The sequence below is a fragment of the Antedon mediterranea genome, chromosome 6 (genome assembly GCF_964355755.1).
Source record: "Antedon mediterranea chromosome 6, ecAntMedi1.1, whole genome shotgun sequence".
Lineage (NCBI taxonomy): Eukaryota > Metazoa > Echinodermata > Crinoidea > Comatulida > Antedonidae > Antedon > Antedon mediterranea.
In genome coordinates this window covers 21,735,659-21,761,251 of record NC_092675.1, presented here as the reverse complement: position 1 = coordinate 21,761,251, position 25,593 = coordinate 21,735,659, and the positions used below count along the sequence as shown (strand labels likewise).

At 31.6% G+C, this 25,593-nt stretch overlaps 4 protein-coding genes across 6 annotated transcripts in view; all 4 read right to left on the bottom strand.

The window, feature by feature from the left end:
- Positions 1-4,109: 4,109 nt before the first annotated feature.
- On the bottom strand, positions 4,110-5,373 carry LOC140052488 (histamine N-methyltransferase A-like). The gene is made up of 3 exons (XM_072098095.1): positions 5,193-5,373; positions 4,769-4,921; positions 4,110-4,456 (listed from the first exon to the last, which is right to left on the bottom strand). The coding sequence occupies exons 1-3, from the start codon at positions 5,371-5,373 to the stop codon at positions 4,110-4,112; spliced, it is 681 nt and encodes a 226-aa protein (XP_071954196.1).
- Positions 5,374-7,459: 2,086 nt separating this feature from the next.
- LOC140052269 (histamine N-methyltransferase-like) lies at positions 7,460-8,704 on the bottom strand. Its single transcript, XM_072097742.1, has 3 exons — positions 8,415-8,704; positions 7,985-8,308; positions 7,460-7,873 (listed from the first exon to the last, which is right to left on the bottom strand). The coding sequence occupies exons 1-3, from the start codon at positions 8,593-8,595 to the stop codon at positions 7,515-7,517; spliced, it is 864 nt and encodes a 287-aa protein (XP_071953843.1). The 5' UTR covers positions 8,596-8,704; the 3' UTR covers positions 7,460-7,514.
- A 4,113-nt stretch (positions 8,705-12,817) lies between these two features.
- LOC140052193 (histamine N-methyltransferase B-like) lies at positions 12,818-15,964 on the bottom strand. Its single transcript, XM_072097640.1, has 4 exons — positions 15,952-15,964; positions 15,323-15,516; positions 13,816-14,139; positions 12,818-13,526 (listed from the first exon to the last, which is right to left on the bottom strand). Exons 2-4 carry the CDS (start codon positions 15,501-15,503, stop codon positions 13,171-13,173), a joined length of 861 nt encoding a protein of 286 aa, XP_071953741.1. The 5' UTR covers positions 15,504-15,516; positions 15,952-15,964; the 3' UTR covers positions 12,818-13,170.
- Positions 15,965-17,569: 1,605 nt separating this feature from the next.
- Positions 17,570-25,593, bottom strand: part of LOC140052619 (maternal embryonic leucine zipper kinase-like) — a 69,584-nt gene continuing 61,560 nt past the window's right edge. For all 3 annotated transcript variants that reach the window (XM_072098275.1, XM_072098273.1, XM_072098274.1), the window contains 7 exons: positions 24,949-25,209; positions 22,884-23,069; positions 22,392-22,493; positions 21,602-22,062; positions 20,465-20,651; positions 19,877-19,980; positions 17,570-19,588 (listed from right to left, as the gene is read on the bottom strand). In XM_072098275.1, coding sequence (XP_071954376.1) covers positions 19,408-19,588; positions 19,877-19,980; positions 20,465-20,651; positions 21,602-22,062; positions 22,392-22,493; positions 22,884-23,069; positions 24,949-25,209 — 1,482 coding nt within the window. In that variant the 3' untranslated portion in view covers positions 17,570-19,407. The remainder of the gene's footprint in view (positions 19,589-19,876; positions 19,981-20,464; positions 20,652-21,601; positions 22,063-22,391; positions 22,494-22,883; positions 23,070-24,948; positions 25,210-25,593) is intronic.

The following is a 25,593-nucleotide window of genomic DNA, read 5'->3' as shown; positions in this document are numbered from 1 at the left end:
TACGTACATTTGAAATCGCCAGTTTCGCTACGCTGAAATTACGGTGTATTCGAGAACCATCTGTGGGGCGAGCGTACCATCTAGTATTAGTAATTTTGGCTGCAGTAAACAATGTTTGTCATTACAAAGTATAAAAGTAGTGCTTCTGCATATATGACACAACTGGTTAAAATGCCTCTATAAGAGGGTGTATACACCTGATGATGGGCTATGCCCGAAACATGTCGTAAAAATAAACTTATATTGAGGCAGTTTTAACTTATCTTATCTTGATTTTTTTTGTATACAATGTCGATATATTGGTAGTGTTATCGATTATGTTTAAACAAGGCCATATACATGGCTGCAGTCGCGTACCCAAGTTAGTGACCAACCGACCAACCAACCGACCGACATAGTGAGCTGTAGAGTTGCGTTGCACGCGACTAAAAATTGAATAGTTTGGACTCTTTTATTTGTTGACATAACTGCTTACTGTATACCTCTACAAGAAGTTATAACAAAATATATGACATATCGAATAATAATTACATTAAAAAAAAGAATTTGGTTTTTTCCTTGTTTTCGAAAATGTTAGTTCTTTATCTACTCATAAAGGCCTACATGTAGGCAGACGTATACGCCCTTTGGGAAATATCCTGTTTGTAACCACGTTTCTAATTAAATACACCGTCAGGTAAGTTATTTATAAGTACAAGTCGTGTTAGTGTTCAATACAGCTATAGACTTATACACAAAGTACTGCGCCGTTCAAAGTCCATAAATTCCCATTTTCTATGTTCACTGTGTACAGGACAACACTAATAGCTTCAAGATATATTAAAATCTAAATACATTTTCATTCTGCAAATCAACAGAAGAGCATTAAAAAGGATTGTTTATGCCTTTCTACGGAACTGTTTGTCACGTTCGTTATAACGGTAGGCCTATGTTTTGTTCTTTTAAGTACGAAGTTCGTGTTCCTTACGGTATGATCGAAATACAGAGAAACAACCATGTTTGTTTGTATCTGTTGTGTTTAATACATAATGTACGGTAACGGGAGTATATTATATCAACAACCAATATCAATAAAATATGGATAGTTAAAACCCTTTAAAAAATGAATAAATACCGCAACAAAATGTATATAAATTTTGTCTAAAGTGAGACGTTTCGGCCCACAAAGTGGGACGTTTCGGCCTGGATTTGTTTATTGATATGATTACATTAATGATTATGTGTTTAACTTACTTTGCAGATGAGAATACTGAAAAGAAGGTCCAGACGATGGTTAAGAAGAATATGTTTAGTTTTTCTACTAATGCTAATATTGTTTATAACAAACATTCTAATTTCAGTCGGAGATTGAATTTAAATAATGGAAAACCTACACAAAAAATGCGAAAAAGCAGTTACAAACGAAATGTACGCATCGACAGTACGGTTGTTCCACGAATTGTACACTATACCTGGATGAAAGAGGGGGAATTTAAACTGCATCATTACCTTAGCGTCTTAAGCTTACAGGAATACCTTTCCCCAAGACGCATCTACTTCCACCTCTACGCAGGAAAAGCATTTTTCCGTGGACAGTTCTGGGACTCTGTTCGTAAAATGCCTAATATTCGTGTAATATTAGAGAATCCTGATATTAGATTAAATGGTGAACTCGTTGCAGATTTACGTCATAAGTCAATATTTGTCAGATTAGAAGCTCTTAGAAAACATGGTGGAATTTATATTGATACAGATGTACTCTTTCTAAAGTCAGCGGAACAACTTTTTCATGATTCAACAACTCTTGGAAAAGAGGATTATGGCGTTAGTTCTTCAATTATTTTTTCTGAAAAAAACTCAACGTTTGTTAAAAAATGGCTGGAAACATTTACAAACTACGATCCACAAGTTTATGATGAATCTGCAGAATTACTAAGATTGACTACTAAGTATCAAGAGTACGTTCATATTGAGAAAGATAGTTTACGTCGCAATGATTTGAAAGACTTTGCCGAGCAAGCATGCCAGAACATTTTCCATGGTCATTGTAACCATAAGTTAAACTATGCTATTAAACTATATTATAGTTTCTACGGTCGAAACATTACAAGTTTTAGTCTGGATGATATGCACACAACATTTGCTGATATTGCAAAAGGATTACTTAACACAGAAGTTATACATTAATTAAGCACGTGTATTATTTTATACTATATAGTGAAACGAAACTATACTGTATAGGGTGTGCTAGTAATATGTTTGCACGATAACGTCCACAATTTCCAATTTAACATCCTAAATTTCACATAGCTATAAACCAATAGATTGATATAAATGATTTTCAGAAAAATACGATATATTAAAAAAAGAAAAGAAAGTATCGGTCTTCAATTTGGGCCAAAATTATCAGGTGTATTTCTTAAACTTAATTTGTCTATAGTATAATGTTCACATCGTCTTCTTTAACAACATTAATTGTAAGTGAAGCATACTATTAGGGCCGGCTATCTATAATTGAGACTGGAATGAAACCGAATTTAATGTGTTATCAGGGCACGTTTCTATTAGCAAAAATATAAATTTCTTTTATAATACGGTTAAATTCATATTCTCTTGACCTACGAAAGTACGAACATAAAACGAGTGCTTCCTACCTACGTTTTGTATTGGAGAGAGTATCACCCAAGCATTAATTTGTTATCTTGGCTTTCTGGCAGAAGAACACTTCATGTTTAATTTTGTTTTTAATTACCCAAAAAATCCCTGCTACTGATTTATGGAAGCGTACACCATGACATGCATTATAATCGTTTGATTGTAAATTCCAAAGAAACACAAACTAACAGATGTGCTTTCGCTATACTCAGTCCCCGCTAACCCCATACAAGAACCAACAAAACAAACTATCTATCTGTTTGTGTCCTGGATGCTACACTGATCTATGGAAGCGTACACCGTGACAAGCATATAATCGTTTGATTGTAAATTCCAAAGAAACACAAACAAAAGGTTTCAGTTTTACGTGCATTTTGTCTGTGTCAACAGTAATAACGCATCGTTAAATTAAAAACATTTGGAACATAATATTTAAATACAACTAAAAGAAACCAAATCCAACCAAATTAAAATACAGGTCCAGAAATAAACTTTAATAATATTTTATCGCAAGTTTCTAGTAATTACCTACACTAGAATAATACTATTATTGGTTGCTCTCCTTTAAAACTGAGAGCACTCTCGCAACAAGAGGTTCGACCACAAAATATTAAACAAATTATAGTTATAATACATGATACAAAAGTTAACGAATCACAATAACAATACGTAAAGCAGTACACATTCTATATATAAACTCATTTGAAACGATAAAGATCTGCGAGAATGAGAAAAAGTCGCCCCAACCGAGACTCGAACTCGGACCGTCTGCTTGATATGCAGTTGCCCTAACCATTAGACCACTGAAGCTTTCATGGTATTGTTAAAACTAGATTGGATAGCGACTCTTTAACATTCTCGGCGTGGTACGGCGGAACAGCACTAGTCCTCAGTTGTACGCACGCGCAACAGAGATCAAATTGATACGCCCAGTATTTTTATTCACGAGGCGGGATCTCCGAAGTGATATCTTTGTCTGCTGTGTTTATCTTTATCGTTTCAAATTAATTAATTAAATTTCAGTATATTGCCTGATTTGTTTATATATATAAACTCATATATTTAATTTTCTTATATACATCCGTTTGTCAGTCCGTCACTACCATAACAAAAATGGTTACCAGTAGATTTTCTAAAAATATGTGGACTGATAAAATTGAACGACGATGATGGTACACAAAAGGCTCATCCATTTGGTATAACGTACACAGCCATATGTACAGATGTATTAGATTTTTAATAAAATTAATTATTAAACAATTTATTACAAAGCAGTACCAGCACGTTGGTTTAATGAATTTATTTACCAATAATATAGATTAGTTAAATGGGACAACATTTTACGGCATTTCTAAGGTTGTGTAGATAGTGTACCTTATTGTATATATTTTATTTGCATATTGTGTATACAATATTATATACATATATTTTAAATCTATTTGACAACATCGCTTTCATAGGTCCAAGATATTGGTTTAACATTTCTTTTGAATAAATATAACATCAAAATCATTCATCAGCAATATTTGTCCGTCGAAACTTTTAATATAATCAATTACTTCGTTATACAAACTCTCCGAGACACTTTCCTTGAAATCTACAGTTTGCATTAAATAATCGATCGTAACTTTCTTTTCTCGTGGGTGATCATCAGATGAAATGAAGTCTGTTATGTCAGTAGTACATTCGTGGTGGTAACGTTCAAATTGAAATTGACTTTCTTGACATACGGCCAGGACGGCCAGGACGTCAATGCAATTAATGGTTTGTAATGCACCAATGTCCGGAAAACGTTTTACTATTTTAGAATAGGAATTTTCAGCTGTTATGTGGAAAAAAAAGAAGAGCTTTAGGTTAGCATGAACCCTTCCTCATACTTTTGTCCATCGTTTGATCATGGATCTAGGTCCATGGTTGGATTCCTCAACAAATATATTGAGCTACTAACGATATTGCAACTTACCAGAACCAACCAGGATCATCAACATCCCTCCATTTTCTAACATATTGTACATAAATATAATATCGTCTGCTGGATTTTTAAGATGATAGATAGAGTCTAAAGAGTTGATATGGTGATATTTCGTAGCATTTCCTTCTTTTTCAAGATTTTCCTTAAACTACTGAAATGTACCATTAAACCAAGAATATTCTACGTTGCTCCAGTTGTTCTTTGCAGTAAGTCTTTTGTATTCCTCAATGGCTTCCTCAGCTGGTTCAATAACCGTGTTTTCAAGTTTTCCAAAATGATCAGACAGTTGTTTGGTAAATATACTTTCAATTTCTCCTAAATAAAATACGATAAAGATGATGCTTTTATTTCTTTAATTTGTTCAGTAATAGAAATATAATCGAAATATGTGATAAACACATCGAGATTGCACACATGTTTCGCTGGTACCTACTTAGTATAGGTCTACGAGTTATTAAATTGATGACACAAAGTTTTATTTAAAAATTCCAAAACTAAAAAGAAAATAATTTTAACAATTGTAGAAATTTAATTCACATTTGTAATCATGTGCCAATGAATTCATCTGCTATTTGAATCTACCTACCATTACCACTTCCGATTCCCAAATTTCGTATATTCGTATCTTTAGTATCCATCTTTTCGATCACTGATGTCACAAACACAGATTTCGCCAATTCTTCCATAATTTTGTATCTTCCCATTTTCAATGAATGTAACTTAAATCCTTCCATATAGTAAACTTTATCATCTACCAAAGTCGCCATATTTAGATCTTGTTAAACCAAGGCAGTCTAACAACAGGACGTGGAGTACGCTTGACAAGATGCGATATCATATCAGAATTTAATGTGCGACGAATTCATACAAAGTCGTCGAATTCTAGGCTATGTACACCATACGTTGAATTGTTTTTAATGCTATTTAATAGTATTTTAGTACTAAGAGGTCATGCGTCCGATTAAACAATAGTTCATAAAGCCAAAGCGACAGAGCGATATTCTTGTATCTTTTATTTAATTTTTATTATTCCTTTTTATTGTTATGTAAATTGTACAGTAATTTTGTAAAATGCCAAGTTTTTAGCCTTGTGGCAACTTGTAAGTTTTACACCCGAATAAAATAATAAAATAAATAAATAAAAAAAGATTATTTACAAATATAGTTTAAATAGGTACTGTATATAATTTTCAAAATCATCTTTGATTTACTTGTATTATATTGTTGGCATTCTCTACTGAACCACTTTGGAAATCAATGCTTTAGCACTGAAAGTGTCATTCAGTATAAAGACAGAATAAATAAATAAAATTGATCTGATCAACAGTTCTTTTATGTTTTTCATTTTTCTCCTGTGATTTGTGATTTGACAATGTTGACATGAAAATGCATAAACCATAATATGATGTTTATAGTCACTTTATTGTTGCGATTCCCCCTAAAAAGTACCTTTTATACATCCTCTTCACTCCCGACATTAACTAATTTATATTGAATTTGGTAAGTGTTTTGGAGTAAAACAAGGCTATCAATACGTATACGGACTATTTTGTTACCCATTGGTGTATGCTACTAAACATTTGAATGGTGAGTACTAAACACAATCAGATTTAGCAAACGTTTATATTTATAGCATACCGCTATGTAGCATTGTGCATGCGCAAACTTTTCTTTGTGTATTCTCCTACAGCACTGATATTCTTACCCCGCTCATTTATTAATGCCTGGATGTGAACCTCACGGTCTACACAATTAAGCACAACTTCTTGGTGCGGGTTGCCAGTAGAATTCTATAAATTATTCCCGTACGACAACAATATGAAATGCTATTAACTAATTATAAAATGTAATAAAGCTACTGGATGTGATGGGTTGCCCGTTTACTTCTATTGGTACGATATTAAACACATGGTTTATAATTTCCCAACTCTGTAACTTCTTATCTTTAGTATTTATTCTTTCTATCACTGATGTCGCACACGTTGTTACTAATTATTGCATAATCTTATACTTTCTCACTTCAATGTATGTAACTTATGTCCATAGGAAACCTTATCATCTACCAAAGTCGCCATATTAAGCACTGTACTACCCAAACATTATTTAAAAGCTGATGTTGGATTGTGACGACGCCTCCTTTCATTAACCACACGTACGCACGAACTTCAGTGATCAGAGGTACAAAAAGCCTACCAGTACCACTAATTCCTAAATTTGAATATAACACGTTTAACCATGGGGCATGTTATACAAATAATGAATGTTTATGTGTGTATATGGTACAAATAATGACACGAGGTGAATGATGAAATATAACCTTTCGTCATTCACCGAATGCCATTATTTGTACCATATAGGCCTACACACATAAAAATTATTATAATTATTATCTGTTTTAAATAACATCTAAATTGATTCCAGTGTCATGTTTTATAAAAAACGGGTAGTACTACATTTGACTCACATTGAAACAGAAACATTTAGTTGTTTTTTTGTTATTATATTATTTTATTTATTTGCAATATAATTATTATTTTATTTATTTGTATTTTATAAACATATCTACTGTTATAGTGTTAATTATGTCAACAAACGGCCGAAATGCTATGGCATAGCTAGGCCTAAGCGCCTAGGCCAATGCTAACAGGCCTCCACGTAGGCCTACGTACTAGGCTAGAAAGGCAAACTTCGAAAGGCAACTGGAACTCATCTAGGCGGCTGAAATATTTTGTTCACGTCATGCGACCCACAATCGTTAAATCAAATAAAAGGAATTTATTTAGATGTTACATAAAATTAACCAAAATATCAATTCTCATACTTATGCATTATTACTATATTCTGTAATTATTGTTTCTTATCAATTGCTATCATTGATCTTAAATCCAGAATATTATTAATAACTGGTTTAAAATTTCTTTTTTATCAATACAAAATCAAAATCGTTCCTCAGCAATATTTTTCCGTCGTATGATTTTGATGAAAAGTCAGAACTTTTAATATAATCAATTACTTCTTTATACACACACTCTGAGACACTTTCCTTGAAATTTACAGTTTGCGTTAAATAATCTATCGTAACTTTCTTTTCTCGTGGGTAATCATCAGATGATATGAATTCTGTTATGTCAGCAGTACATTCGTGGTGGTAACGTTCAAATTGAAATTGACTTTCTTCACATACGGCCAGGACGTCACTGCAATTAACGGTTGTTAATGGTATAATGCCCTTAAAACGTTTTCCTATTCTATAATAGGAATTTTCATCTGTAGGAAAAGTAAAACATTTTACAAATACACAAAAAGTTTCTTACTAAATGTTTTGAGAAATTTGATAAAACAAATAAAGCAAATATCAATAGGCCTATTGCAACTTACCAGTAACAATCATAATCATCAAAATCCCACCATTTTCTAACATATTATACATAGTTAGAATGTCGTCTGCTGGATTATTAAGATAATATAGTGTGTCTATCGAGCTGATATGGTGATATTTTGTCGCATTTCCTTCTTTTTCACGATGTTCCTTAAACTGCTGAAATGTACCATTAAACCAAGAATAGTCTACGTTGCTCCAGTCGTTCTTCGCGGTTAGTCTTTTGTATTCCTCAATGGCTTCCTCAGCTGGTTCAATAACCGTGTTTTCAAGTTTTCCAAAGTGATTCGACAATTGTTTAGTAAAGATACTTTCAATGTCACCTAAATGAAATGTGATAAAGTCGATGCTTTTATTTCTTATATAAAAATAAGTAAACATCCAAAACGTAGGAATTCCCTTTCTATTTAAATCTACAGTAATTTATACCTTTAGAGCTTCCGATTCCCAAACTTCGTATATTCGTATCTTTAGTATCCATCTTTTCGATCACTGATGTCACAAACACAGACTTCGCCAATTCTTCCATAATCTTGTACCTTCCCATTTTCAATGAAAATAACTTAAATCCTTCTAAATAGTAAACTGCATCATTCACAACAGCCGCCATGTTTAGAACTGCACTGAGAATCCTTATAAAAAAACATCCCGTGAGTTTGGTGATTTATTATTAGATATTAATATTAACTTGGTCTACGTGGCAGAGTATTTCACATTTCGTTAATTATGGAATTCCAAACCCGCCAAAAATACATAGTACATCAATATTGTCTGTAGGCCGTTACTATTTGTTGATGCACTATTTCCCCTTCATTTTCATACATACTTTCAGATCATACATTGCCATACGACAGTCTTGCACACGGTTCGCATCATTACGCGAATTAAAGTAGTGATATTTCAAGTTTTGCGTTTATTTAAGGGGGGAATTTATTCAGGGGCGCTCTGTGGCGTTTATTCGAGTGAGGGAGTTTATTTCAAATGATGCATGTTCTATGGTGGCGTCGTTTATTCAAGGGAGGCGTTAATTCAAAGCGGCCGTTTATTGGAATAAATACGTACGTATCCTTTCTGAGAATGAAACAAACGGTACATAAAACAGCCAAGCTATTAGAATTCGATGAACTACATTTCCGTTTTAGATGTTTGTCTGTGTGTAGAACTTGCGACATTTGTATTTCGAAACAACCGTTTCGGCTGTAAATCCAATCCCATGCTTTTTGCTTTTGCGATGACAAGCTAAACGTTGTATTGATAATGTTACCGGAAGTTATATACAAAAGCAAAAAGGATTGGATTGAAATATTGATTGAAATAATAGAAACATCATAATGGCCAGCTGAATGACAAAAAAGTAGAATTTTTATCTCATTTTATTTTGTGATCCTTTATCATCAACAATCACAAAAAGATCATAATTCTAGTTTTGATTGAAGTACGTGCAACAACATGAACTCATTACTTGCTGAAGGCAAAGTAGTATTGCAATGGAAAGTATTGAATATGGTCCCTCTTCCGAAACAATCACCACTCAATTAGCAAATACTTTTTTTTTATATATTAATAAATCTGACTTTAGCAAAATCATGATTTTTTGCTAGTAAGTAAGATAAATCCGGCCCATGTACTTTAACTAGATTGCCGAAAAAAGAGAGCTCCATCTATCTTGGGGACGGAGCGGAGTAGGTCGTCGACCGAGATATAATTAGGCATACAAAGGTCATATAAATTTAAGTGGCAGAGTACATCTCAAATCAACTCAATGAAATTATATTAGTAATCCAATATATTGATAGCACCCAGCAACTAACAAAACTCATTCAGAAAAGCACTAAAGGATCAAAGTTTAACAAGAAATATTTCTTACAAAAAACGCTGCTCGCTTATTGAAAAATATTTTTTATTTCAAATGTTTTTGAATGTGTCATTTTATTGTCACCTAATAGTTATTTTACAAAATACATATTTACAAATACTTAAATTGTCTGTCAGACAATGGTTTTTGGGTTTCTTTTCTCTTTTTAGGCCTATATGTGAATAAATATTTATTTTTTTGACAGAAGGTAATACTCAATTTCTGTCACTTCAGTAAATTTCATTGCTAAGGTCAAGGTCAAGGTCACTTCATCACCCTAGAATTACAGTCAAAAGTCATAAATACCAGAAATGCTTTGGGATTTGTAATTTTAGCATGACATATCCTAATAGACTCTTTTCCCAGACGTTTTTTGGGTCTACAGTAGCAGCTGGAAATCTATAAATTATAGTGGAGTTTCTATTTTCGCAAAACTGTCGTCCTTAGAACTATAACTGCTGCTTGCTTTAGCTTCTGATTGATCCTAATGGGACGTAGCTGGCTAGAGCAGCAGCGTGAAAACCTACAGAAGTGAGACCTGTTTGCTTTATAACTATTAGATTAAACTTTGATTTCACTTATAAAATAACATGATAAATGGTTAAATTCAACCAAAAATCTATTGACTGGCAGCCAATTTGACCATTTTTTGCTTTAAATTCCAGTTTTTCCATGTAAATACATTTTTTTTCGGATTCAATTCTTGGTCGAAGTCAATAATTATTATATAACATTAAAATGGCATATTCAACAAACAAAATTTAAAAACAAATATTTTCAGGGGGACAATTTACATCTTTAAAGGGCAAAGTGCCATTGAAATTGAAAGTGTTGAATATGGTCCCTCTTCCGAAGCATACACCCCTCCACTGACTTTAGCAAAATCAAGGATTTAAGGCAAAGTTAAGACGAGCAAGTTTGATAAATCCGGCCCCTGTACTTTTGCTAGATTGCCGAAAAAAGAGCTCCATCTATTTTGGAACATCGATGTAATTAGGCATACAAAAGGTTATATACATTTAATTGGCAGAGTATACCCAGCAACTCAACTCAATAATATTATTAAAAAAATAATATTTTTCACGCCATGTGACTCACAATCGTCCAATCAAATGTAAGGAATTTATTTAGATGTTACATAAAACAAAATATCAATTCTCATACTTCTGTATTATTATAATATTCTGTAATTATTGTTTGTTATCTATTGCTGTCATTGATTTTAAATCCAGAATATTATTAGTAACTGGTTTACAATTTCTTTTGTATAAATACATCAGAAATATTTTTACGTTGTATGACTTTGATGAAAAGTCAGAACTTTTAATATAATCAATTACTTCTTTATACACACTCTCGGAGACCGAGACGTAATTAGGCATACAAAGGTCATATAAATTTAAGTGACATCTCAAATCAACTCAATGAAATCTTATTATATTAGTAATCCAATATATTGATAGCACCCAGCAACTAACAAAACTTATTCAAAAAACCACTAAAGGATCAAAGTTTAACAAGAAATATTACTTACAAAAAACGCTGCTTGCTTATTGAAAAATATTTTTTATTTCAAATGTTTTTGAATGTGTCATTTTATTGTCACATAGGCCTAATAGTTATTTTACCTGAAAAAAAATGTAATTTAAAGCAACAAATTAATACTTAAATTTTTTATTTTCTCTTTTTATATGTAAATAAATATTATTTTTTGTTACAGGAGTGAATACTCAATTTCTGTCAATTTAGTTAATTTATTGCTAAGGTAAAGTCTGGGGGTCACTTCATCACCTCAGATATTTCAAGTGTGAAGTATCATATTACAAACACAAACTTTAATGGACTGTTTCGATAATTATTCACTGAATATCTGACAGTGAATTACAGTCAAAAATCAGTATTACAGATTCATAAATACCAGAAATGCTTGGGGATTTGTAATTTTAGCATGACATGTCCTAATAGACTCTTTTCCCAGACGTTTTTGGGTCTAGCAGCGGGAAATCTATAAATTATAGTGGAGTTTCCATTTTTGCAAAACTGTCGTCCTTAGAACTATAACTGCTGCTTGCTTTAGCTTCTGATTGAGTAGTCTTAATGGGACGTAGCGGGATAGAGCAGCAGCGTGAAAACATACAGAAGTGAGACCTGTTTGCTTTATAACTATTAGATTATTTGAGAAAAATGTTCTTTATTTGAACTACCAATAATAAATGATTGTACTTAACCATGTAGTTACCATAACAATTGTATTGTATTGAAATTATTTTTCTATTTCAATGCTTACCTTACTTCTTGGCCTTCTTACAGCAAGTATTCATTTTCCTTGCTCTGTCTACCTTAAACTTAGTCAACCTGTATTAGAATCCTTTTATTTATATACACTTGACCAATCTCAAAATTTAAATAACACGAACAGGTGAATAATAGTCAGTTTTTTGCGGTGGAATTGTTTTTAGTTACACGTGTTCTTATTTTATTATCATGTATAGGATTACTTTGAGTTACCAGGCAGTAAGCTGGATTAATATGTTTAGTCATTACAGAAAAACAAATTACAATTACTTTCCCTAGTTAGGCTATTACAAGACATAAATGGAAATACGACTATTTATGTTTGCTGCGTAATTCATAATCCTTGTTTGAGAACAGGAATGTGAACTCCTACTCGACTAAAACATTAGCGTTGGATTTTATACAACCGAAACCCTATTCATTACTCTTGCAAACTTTTATCCAATCAACTTCTTCAACTAAGTACTTCCTTCCTCCATGTTCAAGCACAATCACTCCAATAGCACATCATTAGCTTATAATGAAAAAGTTAAATATAAAATACTAAGAGATATTCAAGTATACAATTAGTAAAATAATGTGTGTATGTACAGAATACGAATGATAACTCTTCAATAACGAATGCAATTGAGTCGTCATAATTTCCGTATCGTGACAGACACGCTTTTATTTTGAAATCACTCTCATCATCGTAATCATCACACTGACAACTTCTTTAAATGATTAAGACATTCGTTAAAGAAAACATACACAAAACAGAAAACAGTAATGTTAATACCATAATAATAGATGAATTGAATATTATTTTGCTAGTAATATAATTACAATTTCTGTACCTTGCAAAATGTTTGGCACTGTATCTCTACGGAACAGAATTTGTCAAATTGCATAAACAGATTATGTAATACAGTGTCACCTTTCCATCAAATATTATAAACCATTATTATTTCACTCTACAATATTATACCATATTTGTTCTATTTTACAACTACATTGCTTTCTAAATCTATGATATGCCTATTTTTATCTGTTTGTTTAACATTTCTTTTGAATAAATATAACATCAAAGTCATTCTTCAGCAATACTTTGCCATCGTATAATTTTGAGCAGTGCGAACTTTTGATGTAATTAATTACTTCTTTATAGAAACTCTCTGAGACATTTTCCTTGAAATCTACCGTTTGCATAATGAAATCTAGCCTAATCTTTTCTTCCGCCGAGAGAATATTCGATAAAAAGAAGTCTGTTATGTCAGAATTACACTCGTGGTGGTAATGTTGGAATTCAAATTTACATTGTTGACATATGGCAATGACTTCTTTGGAAGAAATGCACTTTAACCGTATGTATTCTGGAAAACGTTGTGCTAGTCTGGAATATGAATTTTCATCTGTAAGAAAAATTAATATAAGCTGGAAAAATATGAGGTAATTAAAATTGTGCCTAAAAAAGGATACTTTTATTATAATAGGCCTACAGCCTACAGACAGGTCAGCCTATCGATCGAAATGGATCATGTTTGCCACGCTTACCACCGAATTCCAAATTTAACATTTATTTACGGGGACCATCGTAATAGATTGGTTGTTTCACTTAACAACTAAACAAAATAAATTCAACTCTCCATTACGGGCAGACAAATGATAAAAATCATATATTGCAAACATATCGCGACTTACCAGAATCAAGCATGATCATCAACATCCCGCCATTTTCTAGCATATTGTACATAAATAGAATATCGTCTTCTGGATTTTCAAGGTAATAGACAGAATCTAAAGAGCTGATATGGTGATATTTCGTAGCATTTTCTTCGTTTTCAAGATTTTCCTTAAACTGCTGAAATGTACCATGAAACCAAGAATAGTCTACGTTGCTCCAGTTGTTCTTTGCAGTAAGTCTTTTGTATTCCGCAATGGCTTCCTCAGCTGGTTCAATAGCTGTGTGTCCAAGTTTTCCAAAGTTATTTGACAATTGTTTAGTAAAGATACTTTCAATGTCTCCTATGATAAAATGTATGATTATATTATTATCATGTGATTAAGATACAAGGATATTGCTATTGCTAACATTCTTTTTCCTAATGTAAAAACAAGAACTGTATTATATATGTCCAATTAGACAATACAACAATTAGCAATTTAAAAGATAAAATGTTCTGTATTGTTAAAACTTGACTTTTTCATTTGTAATATAATTTTATAGTATTTTGTATGTTTTAATCATGTTTTTAGAACCTTGGCAAGCAAGTTTCATTTACATCTTGTATTTGACAAAAACTTGAACTTTTAAACTTAAATGACGACGACAACAAGCCAAACCATCAGCATAAGTTACCAGTATTCGTAGGCCTACGTGTAATAAATTACCATTCCTAACATATACAGTATCATAGTGTCTTCATGAACATTCTAGAATAAGTGTATGTTTAGATTTAAGAAACCATGTATAATTACTAAGAACAATCAGGAACATTCCAGAAGTGCTATGAATAGAATCTGTAATCCAATAGAATAAGAAGTATAAAGAATAATCTAGAAGGTTATGAACATATTGTATATAAGGGGAAGTATAACAATTGTAAGAAGGGAGAAGGATTTTTGATTGAAGCATTTATTTTGAAGAAGGTTGGATATTAGTTGTTGGATATTCGATTGTAAAAGTTATTGTGAAGCTGTTGTTTAAAGTGCTTACTGAAAGTTGAAGTTGATTGAAATTAAAGCTTTGTTTTGAGTTATTGTACAACTTTGTGGATTTTTTGTGTATACTTTTATGTCACAAGGAAGTTTCTAACGTATTTTCAACCGCTCGGAAACATACGTAACAAGAAACATGTATTTATTTCGTTTAAAATGATTTCGTTATTAGCCTTTAAAAATATGACCCACTCTTCTTCACTGACATGACAACTGCCTCAGCTGTTTACTTTAAATTAGACCTACTATTAAAGATATATTCTTTCTAAAAACATTACAAATAAAGATTAATAAAATCACGCTTATTTGTTGTTAGATAAGGATGTAATAGTGATCATCTTACGTGTACGTTTATGCAATTATACGGTAGACATCGTAGACCTAAAATAACCTAACTTATCACAACTTCACACTAAACAATGTATATTTACGTTCAAAACTAAAGCAAAAATAAATAAACGTTTCGTCTGCTATTAAATTTACGTTATACCTTTAGAGCTTCCGATTCCCAAACTTCGTATGTTGGTATCTTTAGTATCCATTTTTTCGATCACTGATGACACAAACACAGACTTCGCCAATTCTTCCATAATCTTGTATCTTCCCATTTTCAATGAATGCAACTTATGACCTTTCATATAATAAACTGCATCATTCTGAACAGAAACCATGTTTAGGACTTCTCTAAACCAAAAGAACAATAATTGTAAATAAATTATCATACATTCATTTTTACTATCATTTTTTTCGTAAACTGCATCTATGGTATTAACGTATCGTATTATGAACGAGTGAAAGTGATGAGAAAAGACTGGTGACGTTTAATGAAAACGAAATGTTTGTAACGCTAGTCCCTATTATAATTAAATACATAATACATAAAGGCTCTATAAAGCAATAGGAACGTTTAATCAGGTACTGATTAAACAGGTTCGTTTTAATACCAATAAAGACCCTACATTTTGTTCACATTATGTACCGTACTCTTAAACCTCATTATAATAGACCTACAGTTCATTTCCTTTATAATATTTATTTCCTTCATAATATATAATATTATAAATATAAATAAATTGAATATTCTTAACCGAAAGACATTACCGTTAATTAAGCTGTTACCTAGAGTATTCAGGAAAACTGTTGTGTCGCAGAAAACAAAAACTTCTTTAAAATCTCGAACTTGAGCAATATACGAATATAGGAAAAAGAAGAATGAAAGACCATCACATTCAAACTACTTAAAAGTAATGTTACGAGATTACACAAATGCATAAAAGTGAATTACGTCATAAATATTCAACTAAAATGTAATAAAGACCTGTCAGTATTAATAAACTAAACTGTAATAGGCCTAATAGAGACCTGTTATTAAAATCAATCAATTCCTATCTTTAGTGCCAGTATTTTGAATCTCTATCATTTTCTTATTCTCAAAGATTTGCTCATCTTTACAGTTCATAAATTGATTTAAAGTAAGGTAGAACCTCTATCGAGGGGACACCTACAGAAGATTACCCCCTGAAGTTGACCATAGTCTTTTTCCAACATTGATTTTACATGAAAGTATCCACTAGGAGTGTCCAAAAGAGGGCTTCTGCTGTGGATCAATCAGCGGTTTATATTTTTTCTAAGGCTGTACGAATTTATATTTACAAACCACTATAACTTTTATAGGCACAGAGAAACTCGAGACCACTCAATGATAAACTGTAATTTATTTTTCTTTCTTTAATTATTTCTTTCATCACTGACATCTTCATATTCTATAAGTTCTTCACTGATATGTCAACTGCCTATTTCAATGCTTACCTAACTTCTTGGCCTTCTTACAGCAGGTATTGCGTTTCTTGCTCTGTCTACCTAAAACTCCGTAAACCTGTACCTATTACAATCCATATATTGTATGTATACTTGACCGATCTCAAAATTTAAATAACAAGCACAGGTGAATAATAGTTGGTTGTTTGCGGTGGAATTGTTTAGTTACATGTTCTTATTTTATTATCAGGTATAGGATTACTTTGAGTTACCAGGCAGTAAGCTGCATTAATATGTTTAGTCATTACAGAAAAAAAAGTACAATTACTTTTCCATAGTTATTACAAGACACAAGTACGAATGTGCGATACTCGGGGATGTAAACGTCACATACACATCAATAACCTCGCTACCAAATACGGCTATATTCCGAAAATTTACGTCACACAACCGGAAATGGCATAATTACGGTAAATTATGAAATCGCAGAAGTAACGTCACAATATCATAAATAGGTTTTACTGTATATATTCTTATTCTCCAATTCAAGACCTTTGAAATTACACCAAACATATATTACGACGAAAATCGTTTGGCACTATTGAGCCAACTATCAAGTGCATGCATATACTAATGCAATAGGTGAAAACAAAGCTATAAAGATAACATTTTCGTACTTCAAGCAGATGCAGAATTATGACGTCATAAACACTGAGATGTCAACTAACTGCCTTATTAGCTAATTTACTTTAAATTAGACCTACTTTTAAAGATGTATTGTCTTGATAAATGATAAACTGTAATTTATTTTTCTTTCCTTCTTTCTTTCTTCCTTTCTTTCATCACTGACATCTTTATATTTATAAGCATAAGATAATTATGGATCCACTCACAAAACATTATTTAAAAAGAAATTAAATCAAATAAAAATTATTATTGAGAAACGATTTTTAAAGAAAACAAAAATGCAAAACAGAGAAAGTTGCAATAGAAATTTATTACATTTGAGACCATAATAGCTTTATTGATTAATATTTCAGTCAAAGTGTTCTGCGGTGTTAATATAATAGCAAATGTAAGATATACATAATAACACTTTAAGGCAAGTACATACAAATTCACACATTCAATAGTGTGAAAATGTGAATATGAAAACAAGGTAAACAATTTTGTGATCATAAAAATATTTAGACATGGTTTGTAATATTGTGAAAAAAGTAATATACATTGTTATTCACAAATCCTTTAAATGCAGATAAATCATATTACATGATAACTACAGATAAAGTAGATTTACAGAAACCAGATTATATAACTGCAGATAAACTAGATTAATGCAGACAAGCCAGATTACATGATTACTGCAGTTAAAACAGATTACATGATTATTGCAGATAAACCAGATTACTTGATTACTGCAGAAAAAGCCCCAGGTGCATGATTACTAGCAGATAAAGTAGATTATTGCAGATAAACAAGTTTACTTAATTACTGCAGATAAACCAGATTAATGCAGATTAACTATACTAAAATGATTACTGCAGATAAACTAGATTATTGAAGATAAACCAGATGACATGATTACTGCAGAAACAATATTACATGATTACTCCTGATAAACTAGATCATATGATTACTGCAAATAAACCAGATTACATGATTACTGCAAATAAACTAGATTATATGATTACTGCAAATAAACCAGATTACATGATTACTGCAGATAACCATGTTGAAAAATATTTAAATATTATGCCATTTACAAAACTTCATAAAGAAATCCATGCATTCTTAGTTTTTCCATTCAACTATTCACTCTACCTCAGATAATTAAATAATTTTAAACATTTACAAACAATTTTACCAAAAACTTGGTTTTGTATTAATTACACTGAGAAATTTAAAACCTTTATATAAAATATTAAAATCAATTTTGGTTCTGTATAAAATGTCCTCAGCTTACAAAGTTTACATATTATACATAAATAGTAGAATGAAAAAATACTAAAATAATAGCAGTATAACTTAAATAATTGACAGTGTATGGGTTAATACTTAAAAAAAAAAAATGTTAACAATGTAAAACTAAAATCCATAAAAAAGTTGAAAATGTCACACTACTTTGAAAATAATTGAAATTAATAAAGCACAATTTATTGAAATTGTCAACAGATGCAACAAAATGATTATAAATGAAAATGATTTAATTGGTATACAATTCCAAAAATATTGTTATTACCAGAAAACTATTGTTGCAGTTTTTACTATAACATTTACCCAGATCCCTGTTTAATACTACACATTTTTTAATAACGCTGAATATATTAATGTAAGGCCACTGTTTTGCCAAAATGTTTTACACTTGAAGTAAACAATTTGAACTCAATAACAAATTTTAAATAAGCCAATTTTTCTGTATAGCGGTGTAAGCTTCAAAACGGAAAAGAGGCTATAGACAAACCTTCCTACTATTAATTGGTGTAATAAACCAACTGCCAATATCAATTCAATTTTAAGTTAAACCCATAATTGTTCAATAAATTGATAAAAATTGAATAGATCGTAAAATAGTAACATTCATTAAGACAGGATTAAAATAGTTTTTAATGTCACAATTTATAAAATGCATAGATATTTAGAAACGTTATAAATGTATACACTTAAAATGAAACCGAGATTTGGGATATAATTATATAAAACACCAGTAAAATTTCATTCATAAAAAACAGTTCAATCATTTATACCAATTATTCTAGCAATTCGTCAGTGAAAAATGAAGTATTTAGTCTTATCTGTTTTCCTTTCATTTTATAAATTCTAAATTTTCGCAGCATCTAAAACCCTTTGGCAGATCCTTTTATAGTCCCACGTATCACCGCGTAATCTTTTCCGTGCAATTCCGACCATGTTGTCCATTTTTGGTAGAAGGCAAACTTCAAGGTCAAAGGCCAAACGTGTCTTGCCTCGATCATCCATCTTTTTACACCTGAGTGTATATCTGCAGAAAAAAAAATAGTTTTGATATTTTATTCACGTTTGAATATGTGGCACTCCAAAAATGTGGTGCAGTCTAGTAAAATCAGAAATTGTGAGTAAAAAATAAGGAAAAAATTCTAGTACCCATAAATTATAAGGTAACATAGAATAAGCTATTTACAGGAAAAAAAATAAAATACTCAAGTTATTTAAACCAACGCTGAAGCTAATACAACATAATTCTTACACCGGTTTCAATTTTTTTTGAAAAAAAAATAATCGTAAATCAAGGAAGAAATCATAACCATACCCTTTTTGTTTGCATAGTATCTCTTGTTGTTCTATTGTATTTCTTAATTCTTCTAGAACAAAATCAGCGGGATATGTTGAAGTATTTGATACACTGTACAAACCCTAAGGAGAATAAAAATTATTTCAATTAAAAAAATATCTTTTAGGCAAGTAATATTGAACTTTATTTGACATTTGAGGTATAATCCTTTTTTCAGGAGATCCTTATTCAGGGGACACTTGTATACACTTTCATGTCATTCAGAGGACACCAATATTCAGGAGATATCCTTATTAAAGTGACACTTTGTTGGGATAACAACAGTTTTACTGTATTTACAATTTACTATACATCAATTTGATACTTTCTTCAATTATTTAAATGAATTTTGTGTATGTGACTATGTCATTTTTCTTTCATTTTTTTTCGGTTTATATTTGACCATACTATTCATTCTCCATAAAAACAACAATTCTTATGGACCCCATTGGTGATAAACCAGACTTGATTGGTTATCCTGGCATTCATATTTTCTTCACTTTGTAATCATGTTCTGTATTTTGTAAATCAATCATTACTGATCGGTATTTTTCCTACTATACATACCTTAACTTTACGTGGTCCATCACTCGTTGAGTATTTTCGTGGAGTTAATGTTCCAATAATCTTGTTAATTCCCTTTTCAAAACTGCCTAGAAGTTTTTTGGCTGAGCCTGAACCAGAGTTGGACTTGAGTAGGTTATCATCTTCTAACATGGCCATTTTATCCAGATTTCCTTCCATAGACACAGCTCTACAAAAATACATTATGAGTTTGAAAACAATTTGTATGGTTGTAAAAGTAGAGAGATTGGACAGGTGTAATAATTTTCAAAAGTATACACAATGAGCAATATTTACAACTATCTTGAAAATAAAGATGTTGATGAAGATGATATTGATGATGACAAAAAAAAATAAAAAAATTATGATCTAATATAAATCCAAAGGCAAATTACTGCTGTGGGTATCAGTGGCTGGATCTCAATGGAGATACAAAAAAAAAAGGGAAACACTAAATCAAAACGATAAAGTAAAACAGCCAGAAAAGTTAGCAGAGCTTTTGGGCAACACTAGCCCTTCATCAGTGCAAGTGAAGGAATTTGGATAAAGTCAACGGAATAATTTTACCGATCTGGGAGTATGTTCCTAATGTTAGGTCCAAAAGGTTTTGTGGTTTTAAGTAGTAATTCCCATTGGTTTTCTTTGTCTTTGCGAGTTTTGTTGCTCCATTTGACACCGTGGTCTATTGCAATAACTCTGAAATTTGCAATCGAGTGACCAGCTGAATTAAAATGTTGTTAAAAGGTTGATCAAGCTTTGATGTTTTGATAGGTGATCTGTGTTGTGTCATTCTAGTATGGAGAGTGTTTTTTGTTTCCGCGACGTACTGTTTACCACAAATATTACAGTATATGAGATAAATGACGTTTTTGGTTAGACAATTAATTGATTGTTGTCTTATCTGAAAAATGCGGCCAGTTTGGTTACTCTTAAATTTTTTAGTAGAATCAACCAATGAACAAGTTTTGCAAGATTTGCCGCAAAGGTGACTGTCTTAATTTTGGCCGTCATGAGAGTTAATTTCACTCTTAAATTTGGATCTGACTAATATATCACGAAGGTTGGGAGGTCTACGAAATGCAATAATGGGTGGTTCCGGAAAAACAGTACTAAGTTAAAATAGTTTATATATTTACTTACTTTTTAATATCTAAAGGATATTCTGTATTTGGAATTAAACTTAAATAATTGTCCATAGACTTGGCAGGTGTTCCAACTGACGATATAGGTAATGATAACGTAGGAACAACCGGTTGTTTTATTGGCGTTTTCTTTACTTTAGATGATGCATCACTACGACTGCGACATCTAGGAGTTTTTACCGGATAAGGTTTCAGAAAATCATCAAAGTTTTCTTGCTGAGTTTGCGGTACACTGTATCGTTTATCTTGTACTGGTTTCATATATGTCCCGTGATTCGGTTCATATCTACGATTAGTTCTTTCAACTTTACGATGTGTATTTGTTTGTAATCGAAATGATTCAACATCTTCAAGTCCATCCTCCATTGAGCTGAACATGTAAGGACTACTAGTTGGAGGTTCAAGATTTGAATGTTTGCGCCTAATGCTATCACTTGAATTGTGATGATTTTGTAATTTCTGCAAGAAAATAAATTGTTTTTAGCAACTAATATCAAATAAGATCTTTCACACTGTGAACCTAATGAATATTATAAACAAACATGTAGATTAGTTTAGGAAACTGTATCATGCCATTTCTGATTTGCCACTTAAGCAAAGAGATGGAGAGATGGGGTTTCAGTTGATCTCTAGCTGTTTTGCCATTTGCATTGGTCATTCTGACCTCTCCTTCACCAAAAAAAAAATAAATGGTCCTAGATTTTCTTGGGCAACATCATCATTTTGTTTATACTAACTTTTCAGAAGTAAAAAAAAAAATACTAAAACATAACATAAGTTGTACATACCTTTTCTGTAGGAGGAGTCTTTGGTAATATTTTGATGCTCTCACCCTTGTACATTCTATTTAACAACATGAAATAAATTGCTGTAACTTCATCATATTGCCACTGTGGATAAAAACAAGATATTTTTGTTGTCATCGAATTCATTCATAAATAAGACTTAACTATATTCATATGAAAAGCAATATTTCAGAGTTCCTTAATATTTGTAGATCTCCAATTTCTTGCTAATGCTGTAATGTCTCCTGAATGCACAAATTTACTATCTTGGCTCAGATACTAAACTACTTTTCGTTGACTGAAAGCAACTACAAAAAGGGTTTTGTTGATGAATTAATTTGATACCATACTATGCTATTAGCATACCAATTGTTAACTAGAGATTCTGATGCCAGAGATTTTTTGTTAACAGCACCCTCTATTTTTTTATGTTTGGCCCACTTCAGATACATAATTGGCAGTTACATATGTAATATTCATTTTCAAAAGATTTACCTGTTTGACTTGAGCATGCATCTCTTTCTTTGTTTTACCATAGTAATGTGCCATCTCTGATATGCAGTCTTCATTGATTTGTGCTTTACTGCACTTCGTTTTCCAGTCAACTTGTGTCTTGAAAGTTTTGGTCACCCACGGATGTTCAATTAATTTGCTCACTGTAATTCGCCGTTTGGGGTTAACCTATAAAAGAAAATATATACAAGAATTTATATAAACAAGAACATAATGTATATCATTGGGATTAAGTTATAAAAGATTACTATACAGGGGTTACATTAATTATCTGATTAATCTATACTATTTTGGCATTAATTTATTAAAGAGGATATAAAGGTGATATTTAAACTACCTGTTAATCTGTCATTTTGGGATTAACCTATGTCATGGACTATTATACCAAAGATCTATCATGTTGGGATTAATTAATTGAAGAAGATATGTAAGTTTTAACTAGGTGATCTATCATTTGGGATTAACCTATTAAAGAAAATATTCCCGTGTTATTTAAACACGCTGCTAATCTATCAGTTTGGGATTAACCTATTAAAGACGATATGCACATGTTATATAAAACTCTCAATCTCTAATTCATTTACAGATACAAATACAAAAAAGCATTAGCGCTTCAAGCACAGAATGCAATCAACTAAAGCTGTGAATCCACAAATTTGTAAATCCACTTAACACGATCAATTTTGAATAGTGTCGAATTACAGTAAAATATTCATATGTTATGGTCACCTAATAAGGTCAGGCGTATTAGGTTCTGATAATGTCCAATGTTGATTAATGAACTCTACAAGCAAAATGAGGTGACTATCAATCATAAAATATTAATGTTCAGCAAAGATAATATAGACACAAATGTTTGGGAAATGGTTTGATACGTCTGTATTGAGACATATCAAAGAACTTATAACACAAGAATCTCCTGTTCGTCCGAAGCGCGTAACAATTTCGAAAGGCATTGTGGGATAGAATAGAGCTATGGGTGGCGCCATTTTGAGCCATGGAGTAGGGCGCCCGCATCAAATTAGAAAGTCAAAATCATAGAGGGGATCTGCTAATACTCTAGGGGGGATAGAGTAATTGACTTCCTAGTTTGGAGGGGGCGCTGCTCCATGCTGTGAAATGGCGTCGCCCAGTTTGACCTTTTAACCCTGTACTTCTGATACTGTGTTTTGAATGCAAATTGAAGAACAGGAGATTCTTGTGTTATAAGTTCTTTGGACATATGCAATGATTTCCATGATTTGCATGATTTTTACACATATGGTATAGTATTTTCATTGTGTGGGAGGCTCAATTAAAAATGTACAAATTGCCTTTATATATAACTCCCACTCTAAGCCCCATAATGCAATTTCTATATATTTTCAATCTCAATGAATAATTAGACAATCAAGTTGAGTAAATGAAAAATAAATATAGGTAGATTGTTCTTATATAAAGCGAAATTCGCTTTAATCCCCTAAGTAGTTTTGATTATTGCTGCAATCATTGTAACAAATCAAATAACTATAGACTAGATGCACACGCTGCAGGGCATAACTAAGTGCATTCAGTTTCTGCAAATATTTCGTTTTTAAATTCCAAAATATTCAGTTTGGAATCATTATCGATATTCTTTTAGAATCAGAACATAATCCTAGACACAAAATCATTTGTCTTTTATGTATTTTCAAAAATATTTTTAATTAATTAATTCTAATTAATTGCTTTAATGAAAATTATTTAAAATTACGTGACATTAAAGATGATAAAGATGATGATGACAATGTCTCTTTCATTTCTGGACATGGATAAAATTTCATTCTGGTTGTGGTTTCAAAAGTTTGTCTTAATATAGCATCAAATAACAAATATTAGTACTGGTAAAATAAATTAGGTCATTTGGTCAAAACAATGTTCTGCTTTCTAATTGGCTGATGCAACTAAAAACATAACCATTGTTTCCACGATACTTCTGACAAAATCTTAATTTCCGCAAAAATTGAGATTCAAGAACAGGGATATCATGCTTAATTTCAGACTTTCTGTATATCTAATTTATTTTTACCTGTAAAAGTTGTCTGATAATTTCTTTACATCCGCTACTTAACCATTCTGGTTCCTCGTATACACCTTTTTGAATTTTTCGATACAGATGCGAGACATTTTCATCATCAAATGGTAAAAAACCACAAAGAAGGGCGTACAGTAACACGCCCATGCTCCAGACGTCTGCCTCAGCACCTAAATATTGCTTTCCAGAGATTAGCTCAGGTGCTGCATATGCTGGACTCCCACAGCATGTCGTTAGATGGTTACTCATTCCACCCTATAAAAAATGTTATAAATATTAAAGCAATGATATTGCATATAAAGAAATGTGTTATTTAATCCATATTCTGATATTTTTAAAACATTTATTATAAAACAAGGAGACGTGTATGATTCAGTGAGGGTCTGTTCTGCAATATACTACTTTCTGATAGAATTTATTAATTGGTTCTATATTTTCCATAAATTTTTCCTTTTCTTAATAGCGAACCTAAATTTTGGGATGAGGAGTAATTTAACAGACCATGATAAGTGGGGCATGTATTCTGTCCACATTCCACAAACGTCATGGTCTGTTAAATTATCATCCTCTTCATCTACCGTCTTGAAACTAATGTTTGTTGTGCATGTTCATTGTATTCCCGTAAGCAGTCATGGATCA

What these genes read in the sequence shown, in the direction of transcription:
- LOC140052269 (XM_072097742.1), bottom strand. Translation starts at nt 8,595, where the DNA reads ATGGCGGCTGTTGTGAATGATGCAGTTTACTATTTAGAAGGATTTAAG. An exon ending in GGGAATCGGAAGCTCTAAAG is followed by an intron (nt 8,309 to 8,414) that starts GTATAAATTACT and finishes CATTTCATTTAG; the next exon opens with GTGACATTGAAAGTATCTTT. An exon ending in GATGATTATGATTGTTACTG is followed by an intron (nt 7,874 to 7,984) that starts GTAAGTTGCAAT and finishes CTTTTCCTACAG; the next exon opens with ATGAAAATTCCTATTATAGA.
- LOC140052193 (XM_072097640.1), bottom strand. Translation starts at nt 15,503, where the DNA reads ATGGTTTCTGTTCAGAATGATGCAGTTTATTATATGAAAGGTCATAAG. An exon ending in GGGAATCGGAAGCTCTAAAG is followed by an intron (nt 14,140 to 15,322) that starts GTATAACGTAAA and finishes ATTTTATCATAG; the next exon opens with GAGACATTGAAAGTATCTTT. An exon ending in GATGATCATGCTTGATTCTG is followed by an intron (nt 13,527 to 13,815) that starts GTAAGTCGCGAT and finishes TTTTTCTTACAG; the next exon opens with ATGAAAATTCATATTCCAGA.
- LOC140052488 (XM_072098095.1), bottom strand. Translation starts at nt 5,373, where the DNA reads ATGGCGACTTTGGTAGATGATAAAGTTTACTATATGGAAGGATTTAAG. An exon ending in GGGAATCGGAAGTGGTAATG is followed by an intron (nt 4,922 to 5,192) that starts GTAGGTAGATTC and finishes TATTTTATTTAG; the next exon opens with GAGAAATTGAAAGTATATTT. An exon ending in AGAATATTCTTGGTTTAATG is followed by an intron (nt 4,457 to 4,768) that starts GTACATTTCAGT and finishes TCCACATAACAG; the next exon opens with CTGAAAATTCCTATTCTAAA.